Source organism: Antennarius striatus, chromosome 17 (genome assembly GCF_040054535.1).
Source record: "Antennarius striatus isolate MH-2024 chromosome 17, ASM4005453v1, whole genome shotgun sequence".
In the NCBI taxonomy this organism is placed as follows: Eukaryota; Metazoa; Chordata; class Actinopteri; order Lophiiformes; family Antennariidae; genus Antennarius; species Antennarius striatus.
In genome coordinates this window covers 15,607,553-15,633,624 of record NC_090792.1, presented here as the reverse complement: position 1 = coordinate 15,633,624, position 26,072 = coordinate 15,607,553, and the positions used below count along the sequence as shown (strand labels likewise).

Below are 26,072 nucleotides of genomic sequence, written 5' to 3'. Positions count from 1 at the left end.
GCTGATTGTGTCATTATTTAATAAAATAAGTAAATAAAGAATCTTTCGTACTGCAGGCATGGTATATTGTCCCTGGGTCCATCGGAGGAATTGCTGCCTGTGGAGGGCTGAGTGGGAGGATCGCTCTCCTGGGGGCTGGAGGACACTCCCGGTGTGGGCAAGGTGGGGGTTTGCTCCCCTCCTGTGTCAGGGGAGTCTCCGTCACCGAACTCACACTGCATCCGCACCTCCAACAGCTGAAAAGAGAGAAATTATATCATTAAAAGGCTTGTATTTTGACCAACTCTGATAATATCTGCACATTTATCTCTTTTAGCCATTTTTTTCATTATTCTCTATCTCCCTGAACTCTCCTAAGGTCTGTCTGCTGTTACTGATTGTTTGAAACTAGAATCCTACAAATCTGTGATGTCAGTGATCCATCACTGACCTGCACGTCTTCAGTGGTGATTTCTTGCTTGCTGAAGCGATAAACGATGACATGAGCCGAAACCCCGGCCACGCAGAGCATCCTGCTCTCAGGGCACCAGGACAAAGTCTGAATGGCAAACGGGTCCTCCTCCACGATATCTGCACTCGGCTTCTCCTCCTTACCACGAGCTCTTTCGAACACCTTGGCAGTCTTCAGCTTGTACAGCACTTGAAGCATTACTTGAAAAGAAATTAAACTATCAGCAGCAGATAGCATCATTGACTTTAAAGAAAACACAAAACTGGTAATACTGTATCTATATCTCTAAGCAGGAACTTGATTTTGCTGTGGTGATCTTGAGTGTGTCTTTCCTCAGCAGACTTATTCTATAAACTACCACTGACATTACCTACATAACAAATATGACTGGCTCAAAAAAAGGAAATGAAAACAAATAAAAATAATCACTTACATGCAGAGGCATCCCAGAATTTAATTGACCCATCAGCATGTCTGTTAATGTCCAGACGGGAGAGAAAACAATAGAATATCAGCTAATTGGTTCTTTGTGACATGTATGATTGAATGAAAATCAGTAAACAAACATGTTATCAGTCACTCACCCTGTAATTATAATCTCTGGGTAACTCTGGGTGCCTTGACCCCAGTTTCCTCCACTAATGGGCCATTCCTGCAAAAAGAAAAAAAACAATCAATGATTTAGAAGATATTGAGTCACCAGTTTAATACCACATATCTTTCTCCAGTGAGTAAAACACAGAGTAGTCCTTGACCTTCTTGCTGTAACCTTGTCTCTTTTGCCTGCTGCCAACAGAATAAAGTGCAGGAATGAGTTCAGCAGGACAGTCAGCAAAGTATTCGCAGCAGGTCACCGGTGACTCATGAATAGTCAGCGGATACGGATTCTCAAATATTGGATATCTGCCGAGACAAGAAAACGCAGGTTAGATGTGCAAACTAGTCTTATAGCTTCTGCACGTCAATCAACGCCAGAGGATGAAAGTAAAATGATTGTGGAGAGTCCTTTCAGTCTGTGTGGGCTGCAAGTGGACTAACTGGCAAGACTTCCTCGTAATAATACTAACAAAAAAAATATTCCTAATGATTGTGCAGGTGATGCTGTCTAATATCATCTCTTCTGTCTTCATTGTGCCACTAAACTCTGTTGATGACAAGTTGTTATGAGCTAATTAAATGTGTGTGGAAAGGTAGAACTATTGTCTTTAAATGCATGTGTTCATTAAAATGACCTTTCACTACAAATTGAGAAAAGCAGGTTAGTTTAGTTCCCCTGTCTTAACTGTATTATGCCGACTGCATAATGTAGTAATAGAGGGTGTGTCGGCACAATTTGTGTGAAAAAAGTGAAAGAGTTCAGGACTTCTGTGATTTCATTAATGTCTTTTAATGGCTGAGACTATTGAGATGGATTCTCTTAATTTGAAACAGATGTAGAAAGTGCATTAACTTGGACGGCAGTAACTTTAACCGAGCGAATGAAAATTTGAATCTTACATCGTAGCATTAAACCACCCGGAGTGCAAGCTGACAGTGGGAGGCGTCAGCTCTCCTCCCAGCCACTGCCGAGGCGCCCCTGAGCAAGGCGCAGTCCCCCTTACAAGCTGCTCAATTGGGGCGCACCCCGAAGTCGCTGCCCATCACTCTGCCTCCCCTTGTACTGTTTGTCTTTACGAATTAGATGCTTACAGGCCCCTTGTGTGTTGTGGTTGTGCTTCAGGGGCCTGTACACAACTTTGTATCTAATATAAAAAAATGTATATGTGTAGAGTGTAAAAAGTAATTTCCCCGTTGGGGATTAATAAAGTGGACTGTCATTCTTTCAATCAAAAAAATGCAGTGCTGAGCTGATCGGCTATCTGAGGGTTCCAGCTAACTAGCCACATGATGCTAGCACTCGTCACCTACACCAGGAAGGCCAGTCCGATCTACCTACATTTCCATTATTCTGACATATACCAACAATATTCTACGTCTACAAATCAGAATACTTACCCGATCTGTCCGAGGTCGATTACAACTAAATCCTTCTCAAGGAGGACCACCACGGCATAAGGCTCCTGAAAGTCTGAGAAAATAATCATGGAGAAAATTAACAAGCTCATACATACTCTGAGACCAGTGGACAAAAGCCTCCCCACCCTGACTGGAGTCTGGCTGCTCACCATTTGGATAAGGTGTTTCACACAGCGTTAGGAAATCTACAATGGGGTAGTCCATCTCCAGGACGGCTGTACTCTTCCCATGCATGACAGTCAGACAGGCTCTCCTCCCCACTGTGTCGTAAGACAGACCTCCAGACAGGATCATGAAGGGGTCTCTGTGTTTGCAACAAAAAAACATCTTCAGTGATTCTTTGGTACATTTTATTTTGTTTTTTAGAGCTTTTAATTCCTATTAAATTTGAATTTTGTGCTTTCTCTGGAGATTCTTTGTCCCCATTTCACGAGTATGAATGACAGGAGGAGCCAACTTTTTAATTTCAATGATAATTATATTCATCTTTGACCTTGATCACCAGAGAAACAATGTTAATTTAAGAATAATAACTGGATCAGGTTTGAAATGAGCCTGTTCTATGTTGTTTCGACGGAAAAACAGGAAAGGACTCTCAGTACAGGACATGCGTTTTAAACTAGTCAGTTAACACACAGGATGGGTGGGGACCCGCCACCATCAACGCTTACCCAGCCCTTGTTGTTTTGTATTCCACCTTCAGGATAGGCTTGCATGGTTCTGGCTTTTTTCCATCCTTAGGCTGCTTTCCTAATAGAGGTCAAATGTCAAAAGTACATTTGAGATACAACAATAGATAGATAGATAGATAGATAGATAGATAGATAGATAGATAGATAGATAGATAGATAGATAGATAGATAGATAGATAGATAGATAGATAGATAGATAGATAGATAGATAGATAGATAGATAGATAGATAGATAGATAGATAGATAGATAGATAGATAGATAGATAGATAGAGATACTTTATTAATCCCGGAGGAAATTGCATACGTGTCAGTGTGTGTACAGTATTTAAATAATACACACATGTGTGTGTGTGTTAGTGTGTGTGTTAGTGTGTGTGTGTGTGTGTGTGTGTGTGTGTGTGTGTGTGTGTGTGTGTTAGTGTGTGTGTGTGTGTGTGTGTGTATACAACAGGTCCTACCATGTGGTGTGATGATCTGTCCTGGCTTGGCAGGAGCTCTGACATTCCATGTGGTCAAAGTGCCATCAGAATGGCTGCAGACAAACTGTTTACCCTCATGGTGCCAGGCTACTGAGTGGATGGCCTGAAACACACACAGCAGCAGATCAATAGAGTGTGATAAATACACACATCTACAGCCGTGCAACAGTGAATAGCAAGGTTTGAAAAAGTTCTTAGTCAAGCCAATAACACACAATGCCAGGCTTAGACTAGTGTCATTTAAAACTAATAAAAGACCATTTATTTGTAATGTCAAAGTCTCTCATTTTGATGATTTTACACATAAAATATAAAAGGAACTCAGATCAATTAAAGTTGGCAAAATGTTGAAACATTTAAATGTTGAAAAAAATAATTTTGTAAATAAAAAAATCTGCAAAAGTTAGACAAAATCTAAGTGTCCCAAAACATCTGCTCCAGGTTTGACAATAATCAACAGCCACTGTTCACTTATAAGAGTTGGAATTTGAGAAACTGCCATACCATAATAAAACACGCCATCAGGACAACGGTGAAGCAAACTAACTAGTGGCCTCCCAAGAAGTGAGGGAAAAGGAAATAAGACCATACCTCATCATAATTGTAGCGGTAGTCAGCTTTTTTGCACTTCAAATCCCACAACACCACTACTCCACACTCGAATCCAATCAAAAGCTGTAAAATACCAGAAGTAAAACACAGCTCAGTTGATCACAGCCAAACAAAATGTATACACATAATAGAACGCAGCTCTACAAACTTTATTCTACTCACTTCTTTTTGTTCAAAGAAAGATGTAATTTGGTATGAATTATAGAGAAAGTAACTACATTGACAGTACACAAATTGTGCCAGCTAATGTAATGACACGCTATGAATACCAAGAGATTGTATGAGAATTAGAAATATAGAAATATGTAGATTACACTCAGCATTTTGGTCCCAGAGGGATTTCCTTGAAGGAATTAATTTAGTCTAAATGGTTGGGGAAAGGATTCTAGTGGGATCCAGTGGAAGTCAATTAGTCGGTTATTTTAAAAGCACAATTATGGGGGGGGGGGGGGGAATAATGAAAAGATTTCTATGAATTGGATTCAAAGATTTTTCCTTGACTTTCTTTAAAATGATGAAAACATTTTCTTTTGATATTTTCCTCAATGAAGCACAGAATAGAAAAGCAGTTTCTATAAAATCTTGAAGACGGGCGGGTTAAGGGCCCGATATTTGTAAAATTACCGGGCGTCCACAGAGGACTACACTTTACAGAATCCAATTCCCGTTCCATATTATTTTCCATGTAATTCTTGAGGAATTACATAACAATAAAAGCCCCTTCTTATACAGCCTGTTCGAGGAACGACTATCCCTTTATTGTGCCTCATTTTACTCATGTCAAGGGCTCACAAAACATTATCATGTTGTATGTCTTTCACTTGCTGAACAACAGCGTGCTACATAAAAATTATACACTGGAACACTGTAATGATGGCTTTTGTTTTATTAAAAAAACAAAGACGGCAGAGAAAAAGGTGTTTGTTGTGTTTCTACTGCGTGCACTCTGTAAAAAGGGCCACTAATATTCCCCTTAAAGGAGGTGTTAAATATCACTTAACCAACTGACAAAACAAGAACGTGAAACCACTCTTAAATGATCATTATTTTATATTTTTCTGGCATTCCAGCAGATGTCCAAGTTGTAAAAATACATTTCAAAAACCTTCTGTAGGCAGAATTAGCTGTAGGATTCCATGAAAGCCTGGTCTTAATCATTAAATAAGACTTCAAACTGGTGCAATACTTTCTGATCTATTTATGCCCCAATCAATACCTCCATCTCTTCGGCCGTAATTGCCTCTGTGTAACATGTCTACCAGCAATTAGACTGAAGCGAAACCTTTTCTCTTTGATTTAACACCAAAACCTGACACTCGCCATTGATATTTTAATTAGCTGAAAATGTTGCATTATCATTCTCCATTGTAGCTGCGTGAGCTGTATTGACATTGTGGCATCTGCGCTCTAGCAGCTCTCCAAATAAGGAGAGAAAGGGTGAAGCAGAAGATCACAAACGACCCAACATCTTTCAGCTTCCTGGTCACTGCAGCAGTCAACTTCCAGTTACCTTTCCTTCGTCCATGGGGTTATCGCTGATGTGCACCACCGGCCCTGGGTGCGTCTTGGTGGATCTGTGTGATGTTCAGGGACAGACGAAGACACAAGAGAACACGTGCAGAAAGTTAATTAAAGTGGTTGATGAGAAAACGGATCTGCTAGATGTCTACTTCTAGTAACAGTGATTATTTAGGGAAGGGTTACGAAGAGGGAGGAAAAATAACAAGACTAACATTTGCGTCAGAGTAGCAGAGAGATTTGATATGTGATAGAGCGGGGAAGGCAGAGCAGGGTCACACGAGGGTCTACGCGAGATTATAGTGAGGAGACAGCCGTCGTCGTGGCAACAGAGCAAGGGCCACAGAGGAAGTGGAGGTTTAAAGAAAGTGTTGCTGCCTCCGAACATGGTCTGGTTCCATCGGCTAATGATCTCATTGCTGCTGATGAGTCGGTGGAGTTGGAAATGCAGCAGTGAATAAAAGGCAGGGATGGACTCTGTCCACTAATCGCCACACAATTCACCAGATATACACTAGTTATGAACATGTGACGTAGAACAACTTTATAAAATAGCTCAAATGTACATTTGCTTGCAGTCAGGTATGCAGTAGATTCCCTAACTTTCATTTATGGGTAAATTGCTCCTGTAAGTTGTGTTTAAGGAAGGAACATGGATGTCTTATGACATCTTTTTTATGTAACCTGTCATTTATTTTTAGTGTATTTTCTAATCTCAGTAAGTTTTACTGCTTCCTCTTCCAGGTTTGCAGAGGCAAAAACCAACATTGTGATGAAAAGTCTTCTATCTTAGGTTGAACGACTTCACAAAAGATATTACAGCCAGAGTCCTGTCCCCTTGGGAATGGTGGAAACAGTCTTAAAACATAACTGCTGAATGAATGTATGCATGGGTCCTTCAAAAGCATTGCAGGATTTATATAACTTGCAATGCTTTTATTTGACGGGGCTAATAACTGGTTAAAAGAAACAGGTTTTGCTTGTGTACCCTAAAGGAAATGTAGCTTACTGTTCACCTATGCACAGGATGTGATGTAAAATTCCTTGTGATCCTCACAAGGGGGGAGGGTGACACTGGGATTGTCAGTGGGCACTTCCTTTGACAGATGTTCCGTAACATCAGGCAGAGAACACCTCCAGAAGCCTCAACAACACAGTCTGGTAAAACCAACACCACGCACCACCCTCACACTGAGCAGCGCTGCAGACACACCGTTTTGCATTTCCAGCGCAAGTCTGAGCTCACACGAGAGCCCAAAGACGATAAAACAAATGAAGGAAAGAAACTCACAGTTCGATGGCTTTGTTCCACATGATGACATAGCCTGAGAGAGTGAAGGATTCCACGTTGACGATGTGGATGTTTCCTCTTTCTGTGCCGATGTAAAGCCATTTGCTCTGGAAGGGCAGGTGGCAATACGTGATCCTGAAAGAGGAGATCAGGAAAACATCACAACAAGCGTTCCATTAGCTCATCAGTCAATCCCATCAAAGAGTCACTCTTGTCCCTAATCACGTTGCTCCAACTGGAAGGAGTAGCCAGTGACTAAGATTTAATTACAGAGGTTTTGCTCTGTGTCTCACTAATGAAGCCAGACTATATATAGATTACTGTGTGTGTATGTGTGTGTGTGTGTGTGTGTAAATGCTGGAGTAAACCCTGCTGTCTTTTCTCAACTGATTAAGTCGGCTGTTTTCTTCTTCTTCTCCTCTGTATTACTAATAATCTGGGTTATTTAATGGATTATACAAGATAGGCAAAAATAAGCCTCGGCCTCAGCCAATTTTTTCGGTTACAGACTTACAGAGAAACAATCAGCATTTGGAAGGTCGTAAATCTCATCTTCATCACAACTGAAGTTATATTTCCAGACCTCTGATCTATGTTGGTCTAATAATGACTGTCCATTTAGCTGTTTAAAGTTCCAATTTATTTAAAAAAAAACCCACTCAGGTAGATGTTTGCTAACCCTTTGTGTTGTTTTACTTCCCTGTAGCCCCATGTGTAGAGTGAATTCATGACCTATAATACTGGTGTATTCTAACTGATGACATTACATTTAGCATAATTCATTTAAAGAACAAATCTGGAGAAAATCACTTGTGCAATAATGCGTCAGACTTCAAGCAGCTACGAAGATGCTGTTTAATCACTGAACAGCAATATAAAACATTTTCTTATAATATTACAAACACACCAAAAACCAAAATGAGGAGCTTCCCACAAGGGGAAGCTGAATTATCTGAGGAGCGAGTCAGCGATGCATTACTCTGAGACCTCGTAGAGACAACGCTGCTGATGATACAGATGGGGGCGTGACGATACGCACCTCTCCCTGTTAAACTTCAGAGAATGCAAGATGGCTGGGATTTTTTGTCTCAGGTTCCACAAGTGGATGCTGTCATCAGCTAAGGCACTCACCAGCGCCCCCTGTGGGGAGAAACAGCAAGGGTCGTGATACAGTAAGACACAATGAAGGGAGTAATATGGAGGAATGAGGGTCACAGAATGAACCTTTCTTCTTTATCAGTTAGTGAACAGAACTGAGTCAACACGCAGTCAAAGTCAACAGAGCTCGTCATTTTAACCGTCTACATTTACAACGTGAGGTGAAAGACATTTCCCCAGAACCACAATGGTACATATTGACATTGGACTACATCAAGTGCACAAATTAACAGACTGTATCTGCAGGAGTCAGTACAATGGCGCAGTAGATAGCACTGTTCTCTAACAGCAAGAAGGTACAAGCAGATAAAAAAATAGATGTAAAAAAATGTATGGACTGTAAGGCTGGACCACATGTACAACCCTGAAAAAATTGTAGACAGAAGACAAAGGACAGTGAAAGGGATTGTTGTCAGATGAGTTGATCGTTTGTCTGGGTTTGTATGTGTGTGTGTGTGTGTGTGTGTGCGCGCGCGCATGCGATTGTGATCGTGTCTGTTTGTGGACAGTTCCAATAGAATCTCTCCATTCCATCACTTTTTTTTGTCGACCCCCCAGAAAATAAAACAGGGCAGCCGGTCTTGTTGCACCGCGTCTAGTATTTCACAGGTTCTTTCGTCGTGCAGTCTGCAATGTTTTCTCAAACTAATTTTATTTCCTTGTTGCAACAAACTGTGAATACGATAAAGAACAAAACTTTGCGAGAAAAAAAGTCAACACTAGGATAATGATCAAACTGACTCATTAAAATTGTTGAAGCTGTTGAAAATTAAAATTAAGGTTACAGTAATGGAACGCTTAGGATGTCAACAAATCTGGATCAGACTCAAAGTAATGAACAGGCAAAATTCAAATCAGTAACTCAAAATGGAATTTCCAGTTTGCTGCTAACTTTCCTTTAAACTTCAAACCTTGAAACTGCAGCTGAGAAGTTGCTGTTAGAGCTTTCATTGAGGGTCAGATGCTGCTGATATTGATTAATGTTTTATTTTGAACTACTCGTGGTTCATAACACACCATACCCAAAGCACTTCATTAGACATGAGGCCTTTGGTGCACAATGGAAACAACATGGAGAGACATTGACAGAGTGAAAGGGGGAGCAAACAAGGAAACAAAGAACAGGTGATACAACTAACCTCGTTGATCAGGAACTGGAGCTGGATGACAGCGGCGCCGCTCTCATGCTGACAGTAGCACTCCACACCAGCATGGCCGAAGCTACAAGTCGTCTCAGTCAAAGAAAAAATTACTTCGAGAAAAAAAAAAAATCATTCAATAATATTTAGGAGAACTCATCAAACACAATTATCTGATGCTGCTCTGTGTTCATAAATGGAAGCCGACAGTTTGGATTCCTTAACACCTCATGCAGCATCATGAAATCAAACCAGTCTGAGTTATTTCACATGTGTCACATTCAATTAATTTAACTCTCGTCTTTTTCCAATTGGATTATTCAGGTCAGGGAATCTTTGCCTGCTGAGACCGAGGGAAGCTGCAGATGTCAACTCTTATACTGAACTGTGAGCGAAGAATAAAAGCCTCTGTGGCCACATAATGATGCCAGAACACATAGAAAAAATAAGCTCCAAACTAGGAAAAAATAGCCAGTCACAGACTGCAACATCCCACGACACCCCTGGTTTCAAAATTTTACCCTGACCTACTTTCATAGGTCAGTGTCAACTGGTGTCACTGTTAAAGCGCTAGCTTTGATCTATGGTCTTACTCACTGGTCTTCTCCCTTGGTTTTCTATCATATCTGGTTCTTGAGTGCACAAAAGTTGAAACTTGACCTTGACCTAATTTTCTCAACGTCAAGGTCATCATTTCATTTTCATCCCCTTTGCTGCCCGAGTAATGTGCTTCTGTTTCATCTTTCTATCTGCAACGGTTGCGAAGATATTTGGTGGACTAACAAACGAACAGACGGACGAACTAACGGACGAACACTGACATTTACAATACATCACCGCTTTGGAGTGGGATGTAATGAGTTCAGACAGTCCAGAAAAGAGACGCCTTTAATCACTTTTACAGACAGAAACCGTGTGCACCAATCATGTACACCCACACAAGAAGGATGAGGAAGCAGTGTGAGATCTAATCATGGAGAGAATCTCTGGGTGGGCAGATAAAGCAATGCCTCTCATTTTCTTAATGCCACAGACAAGCTCCACAGACGGCCATGTTTCACCAACCGAATCCCCTTTGAGCTGACACAGCATCGTTTGTCTGAACAGGATGAACTGAGCGGTGCTCAAACAATCCCTCGATGCCTTAAACAAACTAAGGCGAGGCGGTTACACCGTTTCAGGACAGGCCCAACAGTGGGCATCACTTCTGCAGACCGATGAAGACAAACAAACTGGAAGCCGGCGCCAGTAGGAGGCTGTTGCCAACTGAACTCACATTCTCCCGTGACCTTTCTGTGCGGTTTCAGCTCTTAGCACAACCAGTTCTGTCCAGAAATTCATCAGAAATATAAATGGATATCATGTCTCCGCACTGGAGGACGATGAGTCATTAAGTCTGCTTCACAGCCTCTGGTAGTGATTAATAAGGAGTATAAAGGAAAAAAATATGCAACACTTTAATTATATTCATGAGTAAGATCACTTCAACAGCATGATAAATGGTAACGCGAGGTGCCGCCTGTAATTACCTCCTCCTGGCCCATGTTTTCACCTGTGTTTGTTTGTTAACAAGATTACAAGAAAACATGCCAGACTCCCACAAAAGCTGGTAGAAGAATGAGACAGAGGTGTGAAATTTAATTTTGGAAAAGAGCAGAATAAATGGCAGTATCCCTCTTTTTTCTATCTTATTGCCAAATAGGTTACTGGTCAATATTTACCCGTAATTACTGAAAATTACTCAAGAAATTCACAAAACGTTATGGAGGTTTGGGGAAAGGTCCGAGGAGTTTCGTAGTTGGTACTATGTGGCACTCATCAGCGACTTTTCAGCTGATTGAGCCCGTTCATTTGTCATTCGGAGAGCTGGAAGCGGATCGGTGTGCGAGAGGAGACAAGGAAGCATGGAAAAACGAAGATAGTCAAGAGGACACGCGTAAGACTCGTCTCTCACCTCCACCTGCTGCTATGGAATAATTTAATCTCACCGAGAAGCACAAAGCAGACGCTATTTAGCAGTTATCTGGTGTCTTTGGGATAGGCTCCAGCAACCCCCGTGACCCTTGAAAGCAGAAGAAGAGGATAAGAAGATAAAATGTCCAAAAGTGACAAAATATTTGGTGTACGTCACCCTAGTTCAGGTCCGGCCTTAAACAGACACGTAGGACTGTTCAGCCGTGGCAGGGGTAATCGTTCTATTGTGACTCATTCGACTTGATTGTTTGGTTTGTTTGTTGAAAGGATTACACAAAGTCTACAGGACAGACTTCCAAGGAACTTGGTCAGCTGAGAAAGAAAGAATTAAATACTGCCGCAGATCTGGAGCAACTTACTTTTAGAATTTTTAGGCTATGTGTGTGTGTATAATATGGTGTACTGTAGATTTAGATATATTATTACCCAGAGCTGCTGGATTAAATAACACATTTGAAGAGTGTGATCTGTGTTTAGCTGCAGTTTAGAGTTACAGTATAACTAAATGACCATGAATTAAGTTAGGATTCTTGCCGGGGATCTGGATCTGGTTTATGCAAGACATATGCAGAATTATTCATCATTATTCTACTAGTTTTGTGTGTTAGTTAACTCATTAGTGCAGATGAATGTAAAGGACTCTGATGTCATTCTGATGCAACGTGAGTTAAGAGCTCTGCTGAGCCGAGCTCTTTCTCCAAGCTAACAGGAAACCGATGAGATGAACCTCAAAACACCGATAGCCATCGGTCTCTACTTGCTTCTACTCTGGTCTAAACCACAGGAAATCCATATTCAATCAACCTGTTAGGATTATGAATACCTTATTATACCCAGCACTGAGTACTGTATTGTTAGTAGAGCATTTGCTACCAAAACTGTCTAAGCATAATAGTCACACCAAATCGAGTGAGCTTAAATTATTATTCCTGTCATCATCTTCTGAATAAATTTGCAGTATTTCAATTCTTCATTTGAAAACCATAATCTGATAGTTGAAACTGAAAAACTGAAGGAAAATGAGACTTTCTAAAGACAAAGAAACAGAAATATTTGAAAACAAATATAGAGTGGCTTCATGTAACTCATATTAGTAAACTAAGTCTCACCTTGAGATGCTAAACTGATTAATAAAGATGCCTTTTACACCCATCTTTAAAGCGGAAATGTTCACTATATCCGTTCTACCAAAATAGTGCACCGTCTGATGCAGAAGCACAAGGCGAAGCATGTAGAAAAGAACAGACGGATAAAATCAATTTGATCTCGATCTCTCGACACTTCTAGGTAGCAAGTAAACAATGAGGTGTGGCCTGATCACAAGTTCTTGTTGATCCCTTTGACTGGCACATAACGAAGTTCATGAGGAGTTTAAACACATCACACGATTGGGTCACACTTGTTCAACATCAACATTTCCACTTTCAGTAATTCAACGTGGCTCACCAGAGCATTTCAACATCTTTGTAAAGTCACCCGGTAATCATTGTGACAGGAAGTCAAATGATCATCCTGACATCAAACGAAGAGACGATGTTATGTCATCGCCTGAGGAACAGGAAGCTACAGGCTGGCGAATCATCCTGAAAGAGTTTCTGCAGCAGAAGCTCGAAAATATACGATTTGACCCTTCAGCGCTGGGAGTATGTTTATTTCTCGTCGCTATCAGTTATCCTATGAAAATCGCCCCACAACCACCCCCTTATGTAAAAATATTTACATATAATCCAAAACATACTTTCCTTTTGCTCATTTAAAGTTAAAACCATTTAAAGCCACCACTGACCACCCTTTCGGTTTGGGCGTTAGCATCACAGAGAGCGGGGACTGTGTACAGTAACACACCGATTAAAACACTGTACCAGAGACAGATCTTTTACAAGCAGACATTTATTGCTTGTAGACACCTCATTGAGCTTATGTCTACTGAGCTGTGGAAGCGTTTCCAAACTCCAGCGGCAATGAGCTGGATCGATACCGCCTGTCTTTTGATAAATGGACCTATTGCCTGAATGACAGTAATCCCATCGGCTCCACCTTGCGCATTAGGGTGACATGGAGGCAGTGTGTGTTCTCTGGAAGTCGCCCTGTAAACACAACCGTCTCTTAATCTGAAGAGTGGATAAAGATGAGGATGGAGCACTGTCTAATTAAAATCTAAATAAATCAGAAGGCTTCCTAATGCAGGATTTCTGAATTAAGCGGAAACTCTGTTTACACGCTAATAGGACCAATCCCGAGGACACGCTGTAAACAGAATAAGCTCGGTCTGATCAGACATTCACATCAACTCCACATGGATGTCAGCATCTGCCAGTTGATTCTCTCCCCTGTTTTCGTCCCATCCCTTCAGTAAACATGGACCCATGTTATTAACAGAAACAGGGAGACCTCTCCTTGACAGGAACTTATTCATCTGAGTAGATATCAAACGCAGTTTGTATCAGAGGTGTGAAGATTTCTGCTGGCGAGCTACAATTCGTCTTAATACTCAACAGCAAACGAGCCGTAACGTCTAACTGCAGTGCCTGAATGGAACTCAGGTTGTTTAGATGTATCTGAGTTTGAAACACTCCCCTGACCAGCTTCAAACCAGCTGTTACCAATAGCAGAATAAGTTAGCATTACAGTAGTCTGAAGGCAGTTGGAGTCATTTTATTGTAAAAGCGAGACACAAAATGATAAATAGAATGATACTTAGCAAAAGGAACTCCTATTCAGGGGTTCCTGAATAGAAGTTCTGTTTCTCGAGCCTAAATCAGGGTAGAACAGAAGAGGCCCTGATGGAAGTAGCTTATTTAGCCATAAAATTTATTTAATCAAAATAAATTTTTTATCCTTATATATACACAAAACTTGTAACTGCCTGAAGGGCCACACAGCACTGTAGCAGCTTGTGTGTGTTGTGGTATCCTGGTGCAGGCTGGGCAGCAGAGTAAATGAGGTTGGCTCTTCAGCATATGGCAGAGGAGCTGTTCATGCTACTGCAGAGATAATGAGCCTGGTGCTCCAGGAGAACGAGGTTGCACACGAACACATCCTTGCTGGCGTCAACCGCTGAGCTTTTTGGCTGACAGGACGCAATGTCAGCTCACTTCCTGTGTGAATTCACCAGTTTGGGCAACGCTGAATGGCAATATGGTCATATGGCATTTATAGAGAGAATTAATGCATGAGCTTGTGTTAAATTGTGCTTTAAATGAAGAGGTGCATCCCTGTAATCATCATTGATTTACTTTCCTGATGTAGTTTCCTCCACTGTCGGATGTAAAAAAAAAAAAAAAAAAAAAGGATACAGTCTCAGAGCTCCAGCCTGAGTCCCGATGGCCAAGATTTTCTGCACGGGGTCAAAAGCCATTGAGGATGGTTGATATGGGAAGCCATGACGCACAGTCTGCGGGAAAGAGCAGAATTTATAACAGCCTCCAGTCGGCAAATCAATCATCTACTCTAGTCATGCTGGCATTGCTGGAGCAAAACCAGTGTCCTAATCTGCCAGAAATGCAATCCATCAAAGCAGAAAATTAGTCCTATTATCAAAATAAATTAGACAAAGCATAGACATTAGTGTGTAAACAGGGGCTGGAATATTTTTCTGACATCCATGTGACATGTGGATAGGCTCAATCCTGTGAAACATCGGTCATAAATTCATTTTGTCTGTCCTAAGGCTCACATTTCCAGCCTTGGAGTGCACTGCATTGCCGGTCCCCCCCAGCCACCAAATTGTTACCATCATTAAGCATCTAAAACTCAATTGTTTTAGGTTGGAAGCCTTGCCCAGTCATCCGGGAGGTGAATGCAGTTTAGCAGCATTATGTAACAGGTAAAGCCTTGGCCCCTGGACCCTGGGGGGCTGACCTTTTATGGTCCCAGATGAGGCAGAAACTGGTGGAATGACTCTCAGCAATGTTCGACACGTTTTAAAACATCTACGGACTAAACAGGATGAATTATCAAACTGTGAGTGAGCCAAATGAGCCATTTGTGCAAATTTAATGGATAAGAGGACATTTTTTTCAGGTCTGATTTAAAATGGTGCTCACTCACTTGTTTGTTTGCTCAGTAAAAGGGTCAGTTGTTTTAGATGTTCCTCCCATCTGCTGTATGTGGGACCTCAAAAAAGCAGGGTGCTAACTCTATACATTTGAATTAATCAATTAATTAATAGTTTAATAAGTTAATCGAAATGAAAAGTCAATCATCTGCAAAGTATTTCTGGAGCTTCAAAGCAAAAACCTAAGTTACCACCTAAGTTACTGAAGAAGAAAAGGACATGTTTTAAAAGAACCACTAAAACGCTGTTTTACTGTCAAGCTCCACAAATATTTTGTACCCTAATAAACATCACCTGACTTTCCATCTGCTGTGTCACTGATTCAGCAGCTCACTGTCCACCAGGCATACAGACATATCCTTTTCTACCATTAAGGAAAGAGTTAATGTGTCAGCTCCATCTTAACACAGCTACACCTTGCTCACACAATGTCAGTAAATTACAGTGAGGTTCCTTTACTGACTAATGATTGCTTATTAATATACCTGAAAGAAACTTCTTTAATGTAAGCATAAGGAAGCATCCACAGTAAAATCCTAAAAATGCAGGATCCTTCAGTGGCACCAAACCGTCTTCATGTTGACAAGTCTTAAACTCACAAATCAAACCAATTTAATAAGACTTTGATTACTTTCATAAACCTCTCCTCTCTGGTCGTTTCTTTTGGCCATGCTTTCAGTGCTGGCTGGTGACGACAACGTTCAGCACATCTGTATGCAAAGAGGCACATGATTTATGCTCTGACCGTCCTCGTTCGTTTCACGTGACCAAGAATCAGATATGTATCTAGGACCACATGACAGTGACGCAAATGAGATTTACAAAAACTGTATTTTTGTGTTGACACAACCCTGAAAAAAAATCTGATTTGTGTCACATTAAGGAAAAAAATGGCTTCTAATCACTGTAGCCTGGTAACGTGAGTGGGGCTTCAGTCCCCTTCCCTGATTTAAGTTTGTAGATTTTTTTTAGTATTGCAGAAAGTGAACTAAACCCATAATCATGACATGTCATTTGTTACTTAACATTAAAAAAATCTTAAATCAACAACTTATTTGCCTCCACAAAGGTGATTTTCACAACTGTCCATTTGTTCCTCTTTTCAGCAGGATTTCACAAAAAGTACTGAATAAATTTCCATGAAACTTCAAGGGAAAATATACAAAGCGAAGTAAGAACAGAACTATGGAAATTTTACTACCGATCTAAACGAAAAGATGTTGACTTTCCACTTTAGTTAGGATTGTGAAATGTTTTTCAAAACCTTCCTAATGTCCCTGCGATTCCTGCGTAGATCTTGGTAGGATGGGAAAATCTAGCATGTGTTAAGTGTTGACATTTTCAGTGTGTGTGTGTGTGTGTGTGCGTAATTTGTTCCACACACAAATCTGGAGATTATGGTTTCAGGGCCACGAGTTTAATCTTCGTTAAGACCTGATTGAATTAAAAGGGATTATTTCAATATTACAGTTTACACTTTTCATCTCATATCATCGTCCTGAGATGAACTTCAGGTAAATTACTTTTTACACTGGATGCGAATTATGGATTTCGTCCTTAGTATCGATATCATTTTAGGGAGGGACCTCCTCTTGGTCAGTAGAGAAAGGGGGAGTTGTTACAGCAACCATTGATTCAGAATTAAACTGATTAAAATATGTTTGACTTCTTTTGTCTCACGTCTAGCATGTCAGCTACTTAACTCGTGGTAATAATAATGACTTCAGGCAACGATTCAGTGCAAAGCAAACAATCTGAGCGCTATGACAGCCGACAACGGGACAGCCCAGGAGAGGTAGCCGATATTATCTCCTGCTTACATCCCCATAGATTAAACTTCTACTTCACTATCTGATCTAGATTTTTCAGGTCGTTCTACGTGCTGAATATTTTTCCTCATTCGATTCCCTTCTCCCCAGTGATCGGTGCTAATAATTGGAAACAACGCTAGTGTGCGGTCACGCCGCTGTCATCTGTCACTTTGCAAAAACAGTCCGATCATGTCACCGAATACCCACCTTACAAAGCTGGAAATGCTCCGACTGGAGGGTCTCCTGGACGGCATCGTTTTCCTTTGAAATACCCGACTGAGCAGTCGCAGGGGAGGAGGAAGCCGCTGTCAAGCCGTCCAGCACCTTTCTAATGTTAAACTTCTTCATTTTCCTCCGGTAGAGACGCGACGGTTGAAAGAACAGATCAAGCGAGCTACCATAAATTGGATATAGGAGGTAGCTGCTAGCTATTTAGCCGGAATAACGCACAGTTAATATCTTTCTCTATACATCTTACATCTTCCGGAGGGTGTTGCCAGCGCACTCTCCAAAAGCACCCGAGTCATTAAAATTGATTTAGTCAGTCCTTTCCGAAATCAGCGTTAATCCGGCATTTATGTGACCAGCGCTGACGTTATTCGATCGGGATCAACCGTTTCCTTGAGCTGCTTCCCCGGCCAGGGCTCAGCGGGTAGCAAACTGGCTACGGAAACGCAGTGAACTGCAGCAGGAAGTGAGTCTGCGCACTGCGGTAACCCGGATGTTGGCCAGTCTGCTGTTAGCCGACAGATTCTGGTACTTCTGTATGGGATTGTAGCATTTCTAGCCAGTACGAACACTTTTCTGCCAAGGAATCGGAAAAATGTTCTTAAAATAATGACATAATAAGTTAATACTTTGAAATAAGTAGCATCTCAGAAAATGTCTATTGACGCACTTTCTTAAATAGAATGACTTTTGTCCGTTGTAATCAGTAATATGTCTAAAAATGAGAAATTTGTTAAAATAATGATTTGTTTATTTCAAAATAAACTTCGTATTCCAAAATAAAATATTTAGCATTGTTGCGCTTTCAAGACGTTTCGCATTATTTTTGAGATATTATTTTCAAATGCTAACTCATTGTTCATTTTTTTTGGGATACTGTACAATCTCATTTGTTAACTTGTTAAATCCCTATTTTTAGATTAGTAATTGTTTTCAGACAAAAATTTAATATTTTGACATAGTTAATATTTTAAGATGCTCCGTCAGTATATTAGATGTACTGTACTCTGTTACTTTATTGCAGTACTAACCTGTTATCTTGACATACTAAAATATTAAGTCACTATTATTTAGAAAATGCATATATATACGATAACTTAACCTTTTAAAAAAAAATCAAAATAGAGGTTGAACAAAAAACTCTAATTTGATACCTAACAGGGAAATACTTGATAGAACTTATATTAACTTGATTTTTGTAATAGGAATTGTGAATCTGTTTAATTAGTTTGTTTTTTATGGCTGCTTGGAAGATTGAACCCTTGAAGTGTAAAAACTATCAAATAGAATAAAGAATGAGTGAGAAAAAATATTTTATAGGTACTCCTTTTCACTAAAGAACTTTCCCACAGAAATTTAATAGGAGTCAACCAATTATTATGAGAGCAGGGAAAATGGGCCATGTTTCCTCCTTCCTCTTGTTCCCTTAGGAGGAAAAAAAAAGGCTAATTTACCTCCAGAGAGATTTAGAGGACCAGAAAATCTGGTTGGACAAAACCTGAAAGCCAAGATAAATGGTCACCTATATGATCCATCGTTTAGGAGTCCCCCCCCCCCTTTTTTTTGACAGTCAGTCTTTTTACTGCTTTTGAATGTAAATGAAACATTAATTATGAAACATTCATTAAATAATACATCTGAAAAGACATTGAAGAGATGTAAAATAGGAGGTTTCTTGGTTCTTTCCAACAGTGGTTTACTGTGACATAAGCTGTATGTTAGAGTTTTACTTTCTGCACTGACTTAATTATTATAATTATAACAGATATTACTGTCACATCAACCTCATCATCTTCGTCACAGTCACCATTATTACTATGATAATTATTATGAAGATTATTATTATGGTTGCTGTTGCAGTTGTTGCAAGAGTTGTACAATAAGAATTGCTATTTTCATTTATAATTTCTTCTTGTTGTTACTGTACTTGTCTGCTTTCTGTTCCTCAATCTCCCTGTCTCTCCTTTATCTCTTCCTCTTTCTCTCTCCACTTCTTGTCTTTCTCTCTCTGTTTTAAATGACTGTATTACAACATTAACTTTTAAATGACCTGCAATTTTAACCTGCTGCCTGTAATGTGGAGCATTTAGCATCCACAAAAATAAAACATCACTCAGCCATCTCTCCCATAGAAAACTGTATTTTTGCACATCCATGTTTTGCACACAAGATGGAGTCGTCTACCAATATTAGACCAGCATGCAATTTGACAGCTATTCTATGGAAGGAATCCTTTAAAACCGAAATCCAGTGCCATGGACAGCAAATAACGATTCCTCCTTCCACCTCGTTGGTTGCTTTGACAGCATAGGAGATGATCTCTGGTTAATATTTTTGGTCAATTCACAGTGACGGATTTTGTGAAATGCTTAAAATTTGCCAATTTTGTGCAGGAAAAGTAAGTTCAAATGTCTGACATAAATTACCCATCTGTTTTCCACAGACAGTGAATACTTTATGAACATAGACCATCATAAAATGAGCCACTCAAGACACAAAAAGAGAGTGGCAGAAGCAAAGCAGGGATTCTCACACTTCATCAGCTGATTCGCATGTTGGACTGAAGTGAAATTTTCATGCCATCATGAAAATAGGAGGGAGGACAAAATGGGCTAATGTCAATAATGCATGCATGCATGTGTGTGTGTGTGTGTGTGTGTGTGTGTGTGTGTGTGTGTGTGTGTGTGTGTGTGTGTGTGTGTGTGTGTGTGTGTGTGTGTGTGTGTGTGTGTGTGTGTGTGTGTGTTAATGTACTCAGATTTTGTGTCCAATGTGAGAGTATAGGGGCCAGCATCACTGTTTGACTCTTGAATTTAGGTTTCTAGTATCTGGGACAAAATCCAAAATTAGTTTTACTTCTTCCCTCACTTTCCCTCTGGCAAAATTGAGGTCAACTTCTCTCCTGCCTTTTATTTGCACTCACTTGTTCAGCAAAGTGTATCAATGCTGGTTTAATAAATAAGAGTGGATTATCAAGTTTAATAAACAAAAACACAACATTCCTGGAGGGAATTTGGACAAAAGCTATTGAGTGTGAGTACCTGACAGCAGGATGTAGAACAGTTCCCTTGATGAGCTACAAGGACAGTGAAAATTAAAAACTACAGGACAGCAAAGGACAGCTTAGTATGCAAAAATAACCTGTGCAGCGTACAACACATCAGTGAATAATGTTCTCAAAAAAAATGACGCACTGGATCACTGTCTTTTATTTCTTTATAAATGACTGTTTCTAAATTCACCTTTCAAAGATGTTTGCATAAATTATGATATACAAGTGGTATAGTCAATACACAAGTGGCATATTCAGTTGCCTCTAAGCTGATGCCCCAATATGTACTAAAGCAATATCTGTAATATGTGAATTCTGAATCCCCACCTAAGCCCTGTCTGTATAGATGAACCTGTCTAGAGACAGAAATGTGAAATTATAAATGTGGCATCATCAACTTCTTATCATATATAAATGTAATCATTAGAATATTTATAAACAATTATAAACAGCGTAATTTCAGCTTTGCACACCCAACCCTCTCTGGTCAGAGTTTATACTGTAACTGCGTTTTCCTCCCTCCAGCAAAATCAGGTCATGCGCAGTGTTTCTCTGCTATTGGCCATATCAAGTCAAACTGCAGTGCTTGTGCACGGCTCGTAGCTCATCCCACTGTGAAGTGATTAACAGATAATTATATGCATGGGTTGCATAATGCACAAATACAACTCAGAGTTGGGATTGAATAGGTTGTCATTTAATGAAGGATATTAACATATTTCTAGCTAGGACATCAAGACATGGTAGGAAGTCGTTTCCCAGCGGAGTGTGTTATATTGATCTCTTTTTGAGCTGACTGTATCGGAAGATTATCAGAAAAACTGGCTCCACAGAGGTGTTAATGATGCATCTCACACATTATGGAGGAACCTTGTGAGGCAGAAATATGGATATAAAAGCATTGACTGTGACACAGTAAAACATGTATGTTGCAGCTGAAGCAGGTCTTGCTACAGCATTTGTTAGGCTCTTTGCCTTAGAGCCGCGGACTCCAGCAGCACGATGACTGGGTCTGACTTTCCTCTGACGCCAGGCCCACTTTGATTGTCTCCTTGTGGCACTCCTCATTGGACAGGCCGGTGTCGCAGAGCATCATTTGTTTAACAAGGAAGGCACCTGCCTCATCAATATTTATGTTGTCCTACAAATGGTGAAGAGAGAGATATGATTGTGCATGCATCAGTTGAGTTAAGTGTCTGGCTCAATCCGTGGCTGCAGCCTTGTTAATATTTGAATTCATTTTATGAGGAGTGCGAGTATGTAATTGCAGTGTTAAAGTTCACTCAGTCTACTATAAGCTCATGCAATTCTAATTGTTAGTCACATGATCCACTAGTGAAGAATGGAGTCCCAGCTAGGTGGATGTATTTTTTTAAGTAGTTTGAAGGCTAAATATATAATTTAAATACCATTGATTCATCAGTAAAATTCATCATAACAAAGATGAAGTTGGAGTTGTTTTTATCTAATTACACTGTATCATTCATTTAACCAAAGTAGGACTTTAAATGTTTACCGGTATTTGTAAAGGAAATATGATAATATACCATTACATAATGTATTCCAATGTATCACACCAAAATCAAATTTAAAACAAGCTAACTTATCGCAAACTGATTTAACCTGAAGTCAGGCTTACCTTAAAAAATAACAAGGCGACCTTGACTATTGTCATAATTCTGTAATTTTTCTCAGAGTCATTCTGAAAATATTTATCAACTAAAATCTTATCAGGCTTGACTTGCCTGGTTATCTTCTCCCAGCACACACCTTTGCAGAGGTCTCAAACCAGCCCGTGAATCTGTTGACTTTACAGAAGTCGTCCAGTGATTTCACCAAGTCCCCGTCTCTTCCTGTCATGTCACATTTGTTCGCCAGCAGGACAGCAGGGATCGGATGTCCACTGTCGAGACACAGTTTGCTGTCAAGATCTCGTTTCCACTCTGAGGCGGCCTCCAGGGTGGAGCTGTTTGTGATGTCAAACACCACTAATGCTCCCATCGCACCTTTGTAGTACACTCTGGACATCTTCTTAAACCTGTCCTGGCCTGGAGGGGAGAGGAAATTAAAGTTGGCCCTCACACAGCTGAGAAAGTGACTGTATGCACGCAGGATTTTAATAATCTAATCTTGTAGGACTTTAAAATAAATAATGTGGGATATGTGAGGGACAGACACATTCATTTTCTGAAATAAAATAGAATGTTCCCATGGACACTGGTTACGATTAAAATTAGACCTGAGAAAACAGCAATGAGAAGGGCTGCAGTCGTACTGGCCGCAGTTTCCATGGACTGAAAACATTCAGATTTATGGTGAAATCCAATTACAATGAGAATTACTGGAGTTAAAATTGCAAACTTTTTCTCCTGTAGTATGAGCCATTTCCATAAATGTGAAACAAAGACTCACTAGTATTTCAGAAAAGGTTACAATACCTTAATTATATGTCTAGTGTGGTTTTTGTAAGTATTTATTTAAATAGAAATGCCTAAGTATACAAAAAACAGTTCAGGAGAGGGTCGTGTGATTTATATTTTTAGAAGCTATTTCTTTGAAGATGATTTCAAAGCATGGCATATATATAGCACATTACTTTGAAGGACATTTCTTTAAATGTCACATAAATTTAAGCTTTTATTTTTCGTTTAACATTGCAACTTTTCTATTAAATATGCAAAGAAGGATGACATAATATACTTTTTTGTGCTTTGTTTTGCTTTTTATGATTAACTAGGTCTATCTTAATGGCTAAAATCCTACATGCCTCTCAGCACCAACAGTAAGGACATAATGTAGATGTATTTTTATTTTTAATCTGGTATTTAGCAGTACTTTGGTTTATGTAAAGCATTTTCATTACTGTTCAGCTGTTTACTAATAGTTCTCAACAAAAATACTAAAAGTTGTGAATCAAATATTTTAATTAGCCGAAACCAAAGAACAGTAGCTTTAAACTTCCTGCTTTATCTCACTGTTGCATATGGATAAGCTATTGGAAAAAAAATGTTATTTTTTTCCCTGTCAGGCTACATTAACTGCAATCAGGTAGTCTCATTCAAACTCCGTGGTATGTTTGCAGGCTAAAGAGTTTTGCTGATGCCATGCCTCCTCACCTGGCCAAGACATCGCACTGAGTAAACACAAGAGAACATTGAATTTAGATGCCAAGCAATTAAAGTGTGATTGTTGACGGAATAATCCCATTGTGTTTGATTTCAGGGATTGGTCAGAGACTTTTCCAAACTGCTGTTTGCTTCCTGGTTTTAACCCTTTGGATGCCAGTTTAAACCTACAGTATATGAGCTGATGGTTCTTTCAATGAATAGGTAACTGTGTTGTTTTTATTCAGGAAGCTCCAGTTTTTAACAAATGTCTTCTTAGCTCTTTTACTAATGATAGATTTTGAATCTGGTTTTTATACTAGTTTTGTTATTGTTTTAGGGCCTTCTTGCTACTTCCCCACGTGATGTGAATGCTGCTTATGTCGCCCTTCTTTCCCTGTGCAGTGGTGGGAATCACACACGCACCTTTTTTTTAACTGAGGTTTGCTAAGAGTAGCTCTGCTGTATTGCATTTTGGGACCTATCTCTCCTGGCCCCCTGTAACACTGTTCGTAAGCTTGGATTCAATTAAATATTCTGTTAGCACATATTTAGCTTGTACTGTTCTTGAATAAAAACCTCTGTAATTCTTTACTGTATACTGTATTCAGGACAATCTTTGCCACCTCTGAGAAATGTTCATTCACATTCATACAACAGTATGGAATCACTACTGGCCAATAATATCTAGTCATTAAATGCTGGATTTCAACTGCTTTTCTTTTTTAAATGCAGGATTTATGCACTATTTCGAGGGTATTGCACATGTCTGAGGAATAATCATCTTTAAAATAGAAAATCAGAAGCCAAAAAGTCAACATATAATTGTATTTAGAATTGCAGGGCACAGAACTGTAACAAACTTCATGAATGTGAGACTCACCTGCAATATCCCAAAGTTGCATTCTCACCAGAGTCTTGGGACCCAACTCAATTGTTTTAAGAGCAAAATCAACTCCAAGCGATGATTTATAAGTTTCATTAAAGCGTTTATGAACATAACGCAAGACAATGCTGCTCTTTCCAACTTCCAAATCCCCAATAACTAAAACTTTGAACAGCCTCTCTGTCCATGGTGCCGTTGCACTTCCAGCCATGTTATGATCGCCAGATATGAAAAAAAAAGCAATTAAACATCAGAAAAGTAAGTGTTCCTCATATCTAGTTTTACAGGTGGTAGCCCATGGTCTGCATTTACCGTAGACGTCTCACCGGTACTTGCTCTGTAGGAATAGTTAATAGTTTTCCTGTTGTGAATTCTTTTCTTCACAGAAACTCATAAATGTTTGACCTTTGAATCAAAATACTTATTGGAGTGGGAAAGGCCTGGACCACATAGCTACTTCATGTGTCACCATAAAAACCATAACATACAAAGCATACAAGTAAAATTCCCTCCAGTCAATCACGTGTATCTTTAAGTACCAGTAAATGTTTTAAACTTGCAGGCCACATTGTGTGTGTATATCAGGTTGCAAACACCTGAGATACCAGTAACACTTTTACTTTATCACATTATATGGTTTTGATGGCATTTTAAATTCTTAATATTCAGGAAACTGACTTTCACATCCGATCAAACAATAGATTCATAAACAGCTAACTTCTTTCTAACACTGTCATGCATGTAGTTATCATTTGATTGTCAAAAAATTATACACAATTCATATATACACAAAACATGTGATTTATCTTACACATAAATCCATACAGTTGGGAATTGAGATGTCCGAATATAAAATGTATAAATTTGAAACAAATTTAACTAAAATTACAGGACAATAGAAAGTAGGTCAATGTACAAAGGAAACAAAACATGTTTCCTGAAAATGTGGCACTTGAACTCTGCTACATTCGTAATACAGTCACTGCATTCTCCTTGTAATACGATATCAATCAAAAATTCACAGATATTTGCTTTTTTTTTTTTATTTTGTCAATAAAAAAAAAATCATGTTGACATCTTTTAAATTTCCCCTCATCTGTGCTTTTTTTGTGCTCTCCAAGTTTAAAGTAAAAGTTCAACATTTTGGGAAATCAATACAAATCCAACAGTGTGAAAACTACAATTTATCATAATGGATAGAATGATACAATCTACGCTAAACTAATTGGTGTTATCTGTAGCTTTACATATACTGTTCATTTTATTTTCTTTCAGCTAATGCTAATGTGTGCTAGCTGAAGCTTTTTTGTCAGTATTTTTTCCCCTTCTTGTTGCTGAACTAAGTTATTGGATGCTAGCTCTGGCTTTACATTTAATGTTGTCTATTATTTTTGCTTATGAAAGGTAATGGGTGCTTAATGGAGCATTATTTTAGCATGTTTATTTAGCGTGTTTCCATTCACCGAGGGCTTCTCGTTAGTCACATATCAACACAATTGGGCATCTTTCATGCTTAACTACATCATCTGATTTTGAGTATTACGACAACAGATGGCATGGGGGGAAAAAAGAAATAATTCTTTTCCAAAATGTTGACAAATA

The 26,072-nt window shown here is 39.4% G+C and overlaps 2 protein-coding genes across 8 annotated transcripts in view; both read right to left on the bottom strand.

Annotated features, from left to right (window-relative positions):
* The window catches only part of stxbp5b (syntaxin binding protein 5b (tomosyn)), a 29,211-nt gene extending 11,356 nt beyond the window's left edge, over positions 1 to 17,855 (bottom strand). For all 7 annotated transcript variants that reach the window (XM_068338472.1, XM_068338475.1, XM_068338477.1 and 4 more), the window contains exons 1-16: positions 17,408 to 17,855; positions 14,629 to 14,726; positions 9,359 to 9,440; positions 8,101 to 8,201; positions 7,062 to 7,196; positions 5,763 to 5,826; positions 4,232 to 4,315; positions 3,620 to 3,743; positions 3,139 to 3,217; positions 2,617 to 2,771; positions 2,447 to 2,519; positions 1,207 to 1,354; positions 1,036 to 1,103; positions 885 to 925; positions 431 to 651; positions 52 to 236 (exon numbers count right to left, since the gene is read on the bottom strand). In XM_068338472.1, the coding sequence (XP_068194573.1) occupies positions 52 to 236; positions 431 to 651; positions 885 to 925; positions 1,036 to 1,103; positions 1,207 to 1,354; positions 2,447 to 2,519; positions 2,617 to 2,771; positions 3,139 to 3,217; positions 3,620 to 3,743; positions 4,232 to 4,315; positions 5,763 to 5,826; positions 7,062 to 7,196; positions 8,101 to 8,201; positions 9,359 to 9,440; positions 14,629 to 14,726; positions 17,408 to 17,548 (1,799 nt within the window). In that variant the 5' untranslated portion in view covers positions 17,549 to 17,855. The remainder of the gene's footprint in view (positions 1 to 51; positions 237 to 430; positions 652 to 884; positions 926 to 1,035; positions 1,104 to 1,206; positions 1,355 to 2,446; positions 2,520 to 2,616; positions 2,772 to 3,138; positions 3,218 to 3,619; positions 3,744 to 4,231; positions 4,316 to 5,762; positions 5,827 to 7,061; positions 7,197 to 8,100; positions 8,202 to 9,358; positions 9,441 to 14,628; positions 14,727 to 17,407) is intronic.
* A 3,601-nt stretch (positions 17,856 to 21,456) lies between these two features.
* Positions 21,457 to 24,681, bottom strand: rab32b (RAB32b, member RAS oncogene family). Its single transcript, XM_068339365.1, has 3 exons — positions 24,468 to 24,681; positions 22,251 to 22,528; positions 21,457 to 21,621 (listed from the first exon to the last, which is right to left on the bottom strand). Exons 1-3 carry the CDS (start codon positions 24,679 to 24,681, stop codon positions 21,457 to 21,459), a joined length of 657 nt encoding a protein of 218 aa, XP_068195466.1.
* Positions 24,682 to 26,072: the final 1,391 nt, after the last annotated feature.

Excerpts from the sequence above, each read along its gene's own strand:
- rab32b (XM_068339365.1), bottom strand. The coding sequence starts at position 24,681 with ATGGCTGGAAGTGCAACGGCACCATGGACAGAGAGGCTGTTCAAAGTT. Across the intron at positions 22,529-24,467 it reads GCAACTTTGGGATATTGCAG|GCCAGGACAGGTTTAAGAAG; the intron begins GTGAGTCTCACA and ends TCTCCCCTCCAG. Across the intron at positions 21,622-22,250 it reads GGTTTGAGACCTCTGCAAAG|GACAACATAAATATTGATGA; the intron begins GTGTGTGCTGGG and ends CACCATTTGTAG.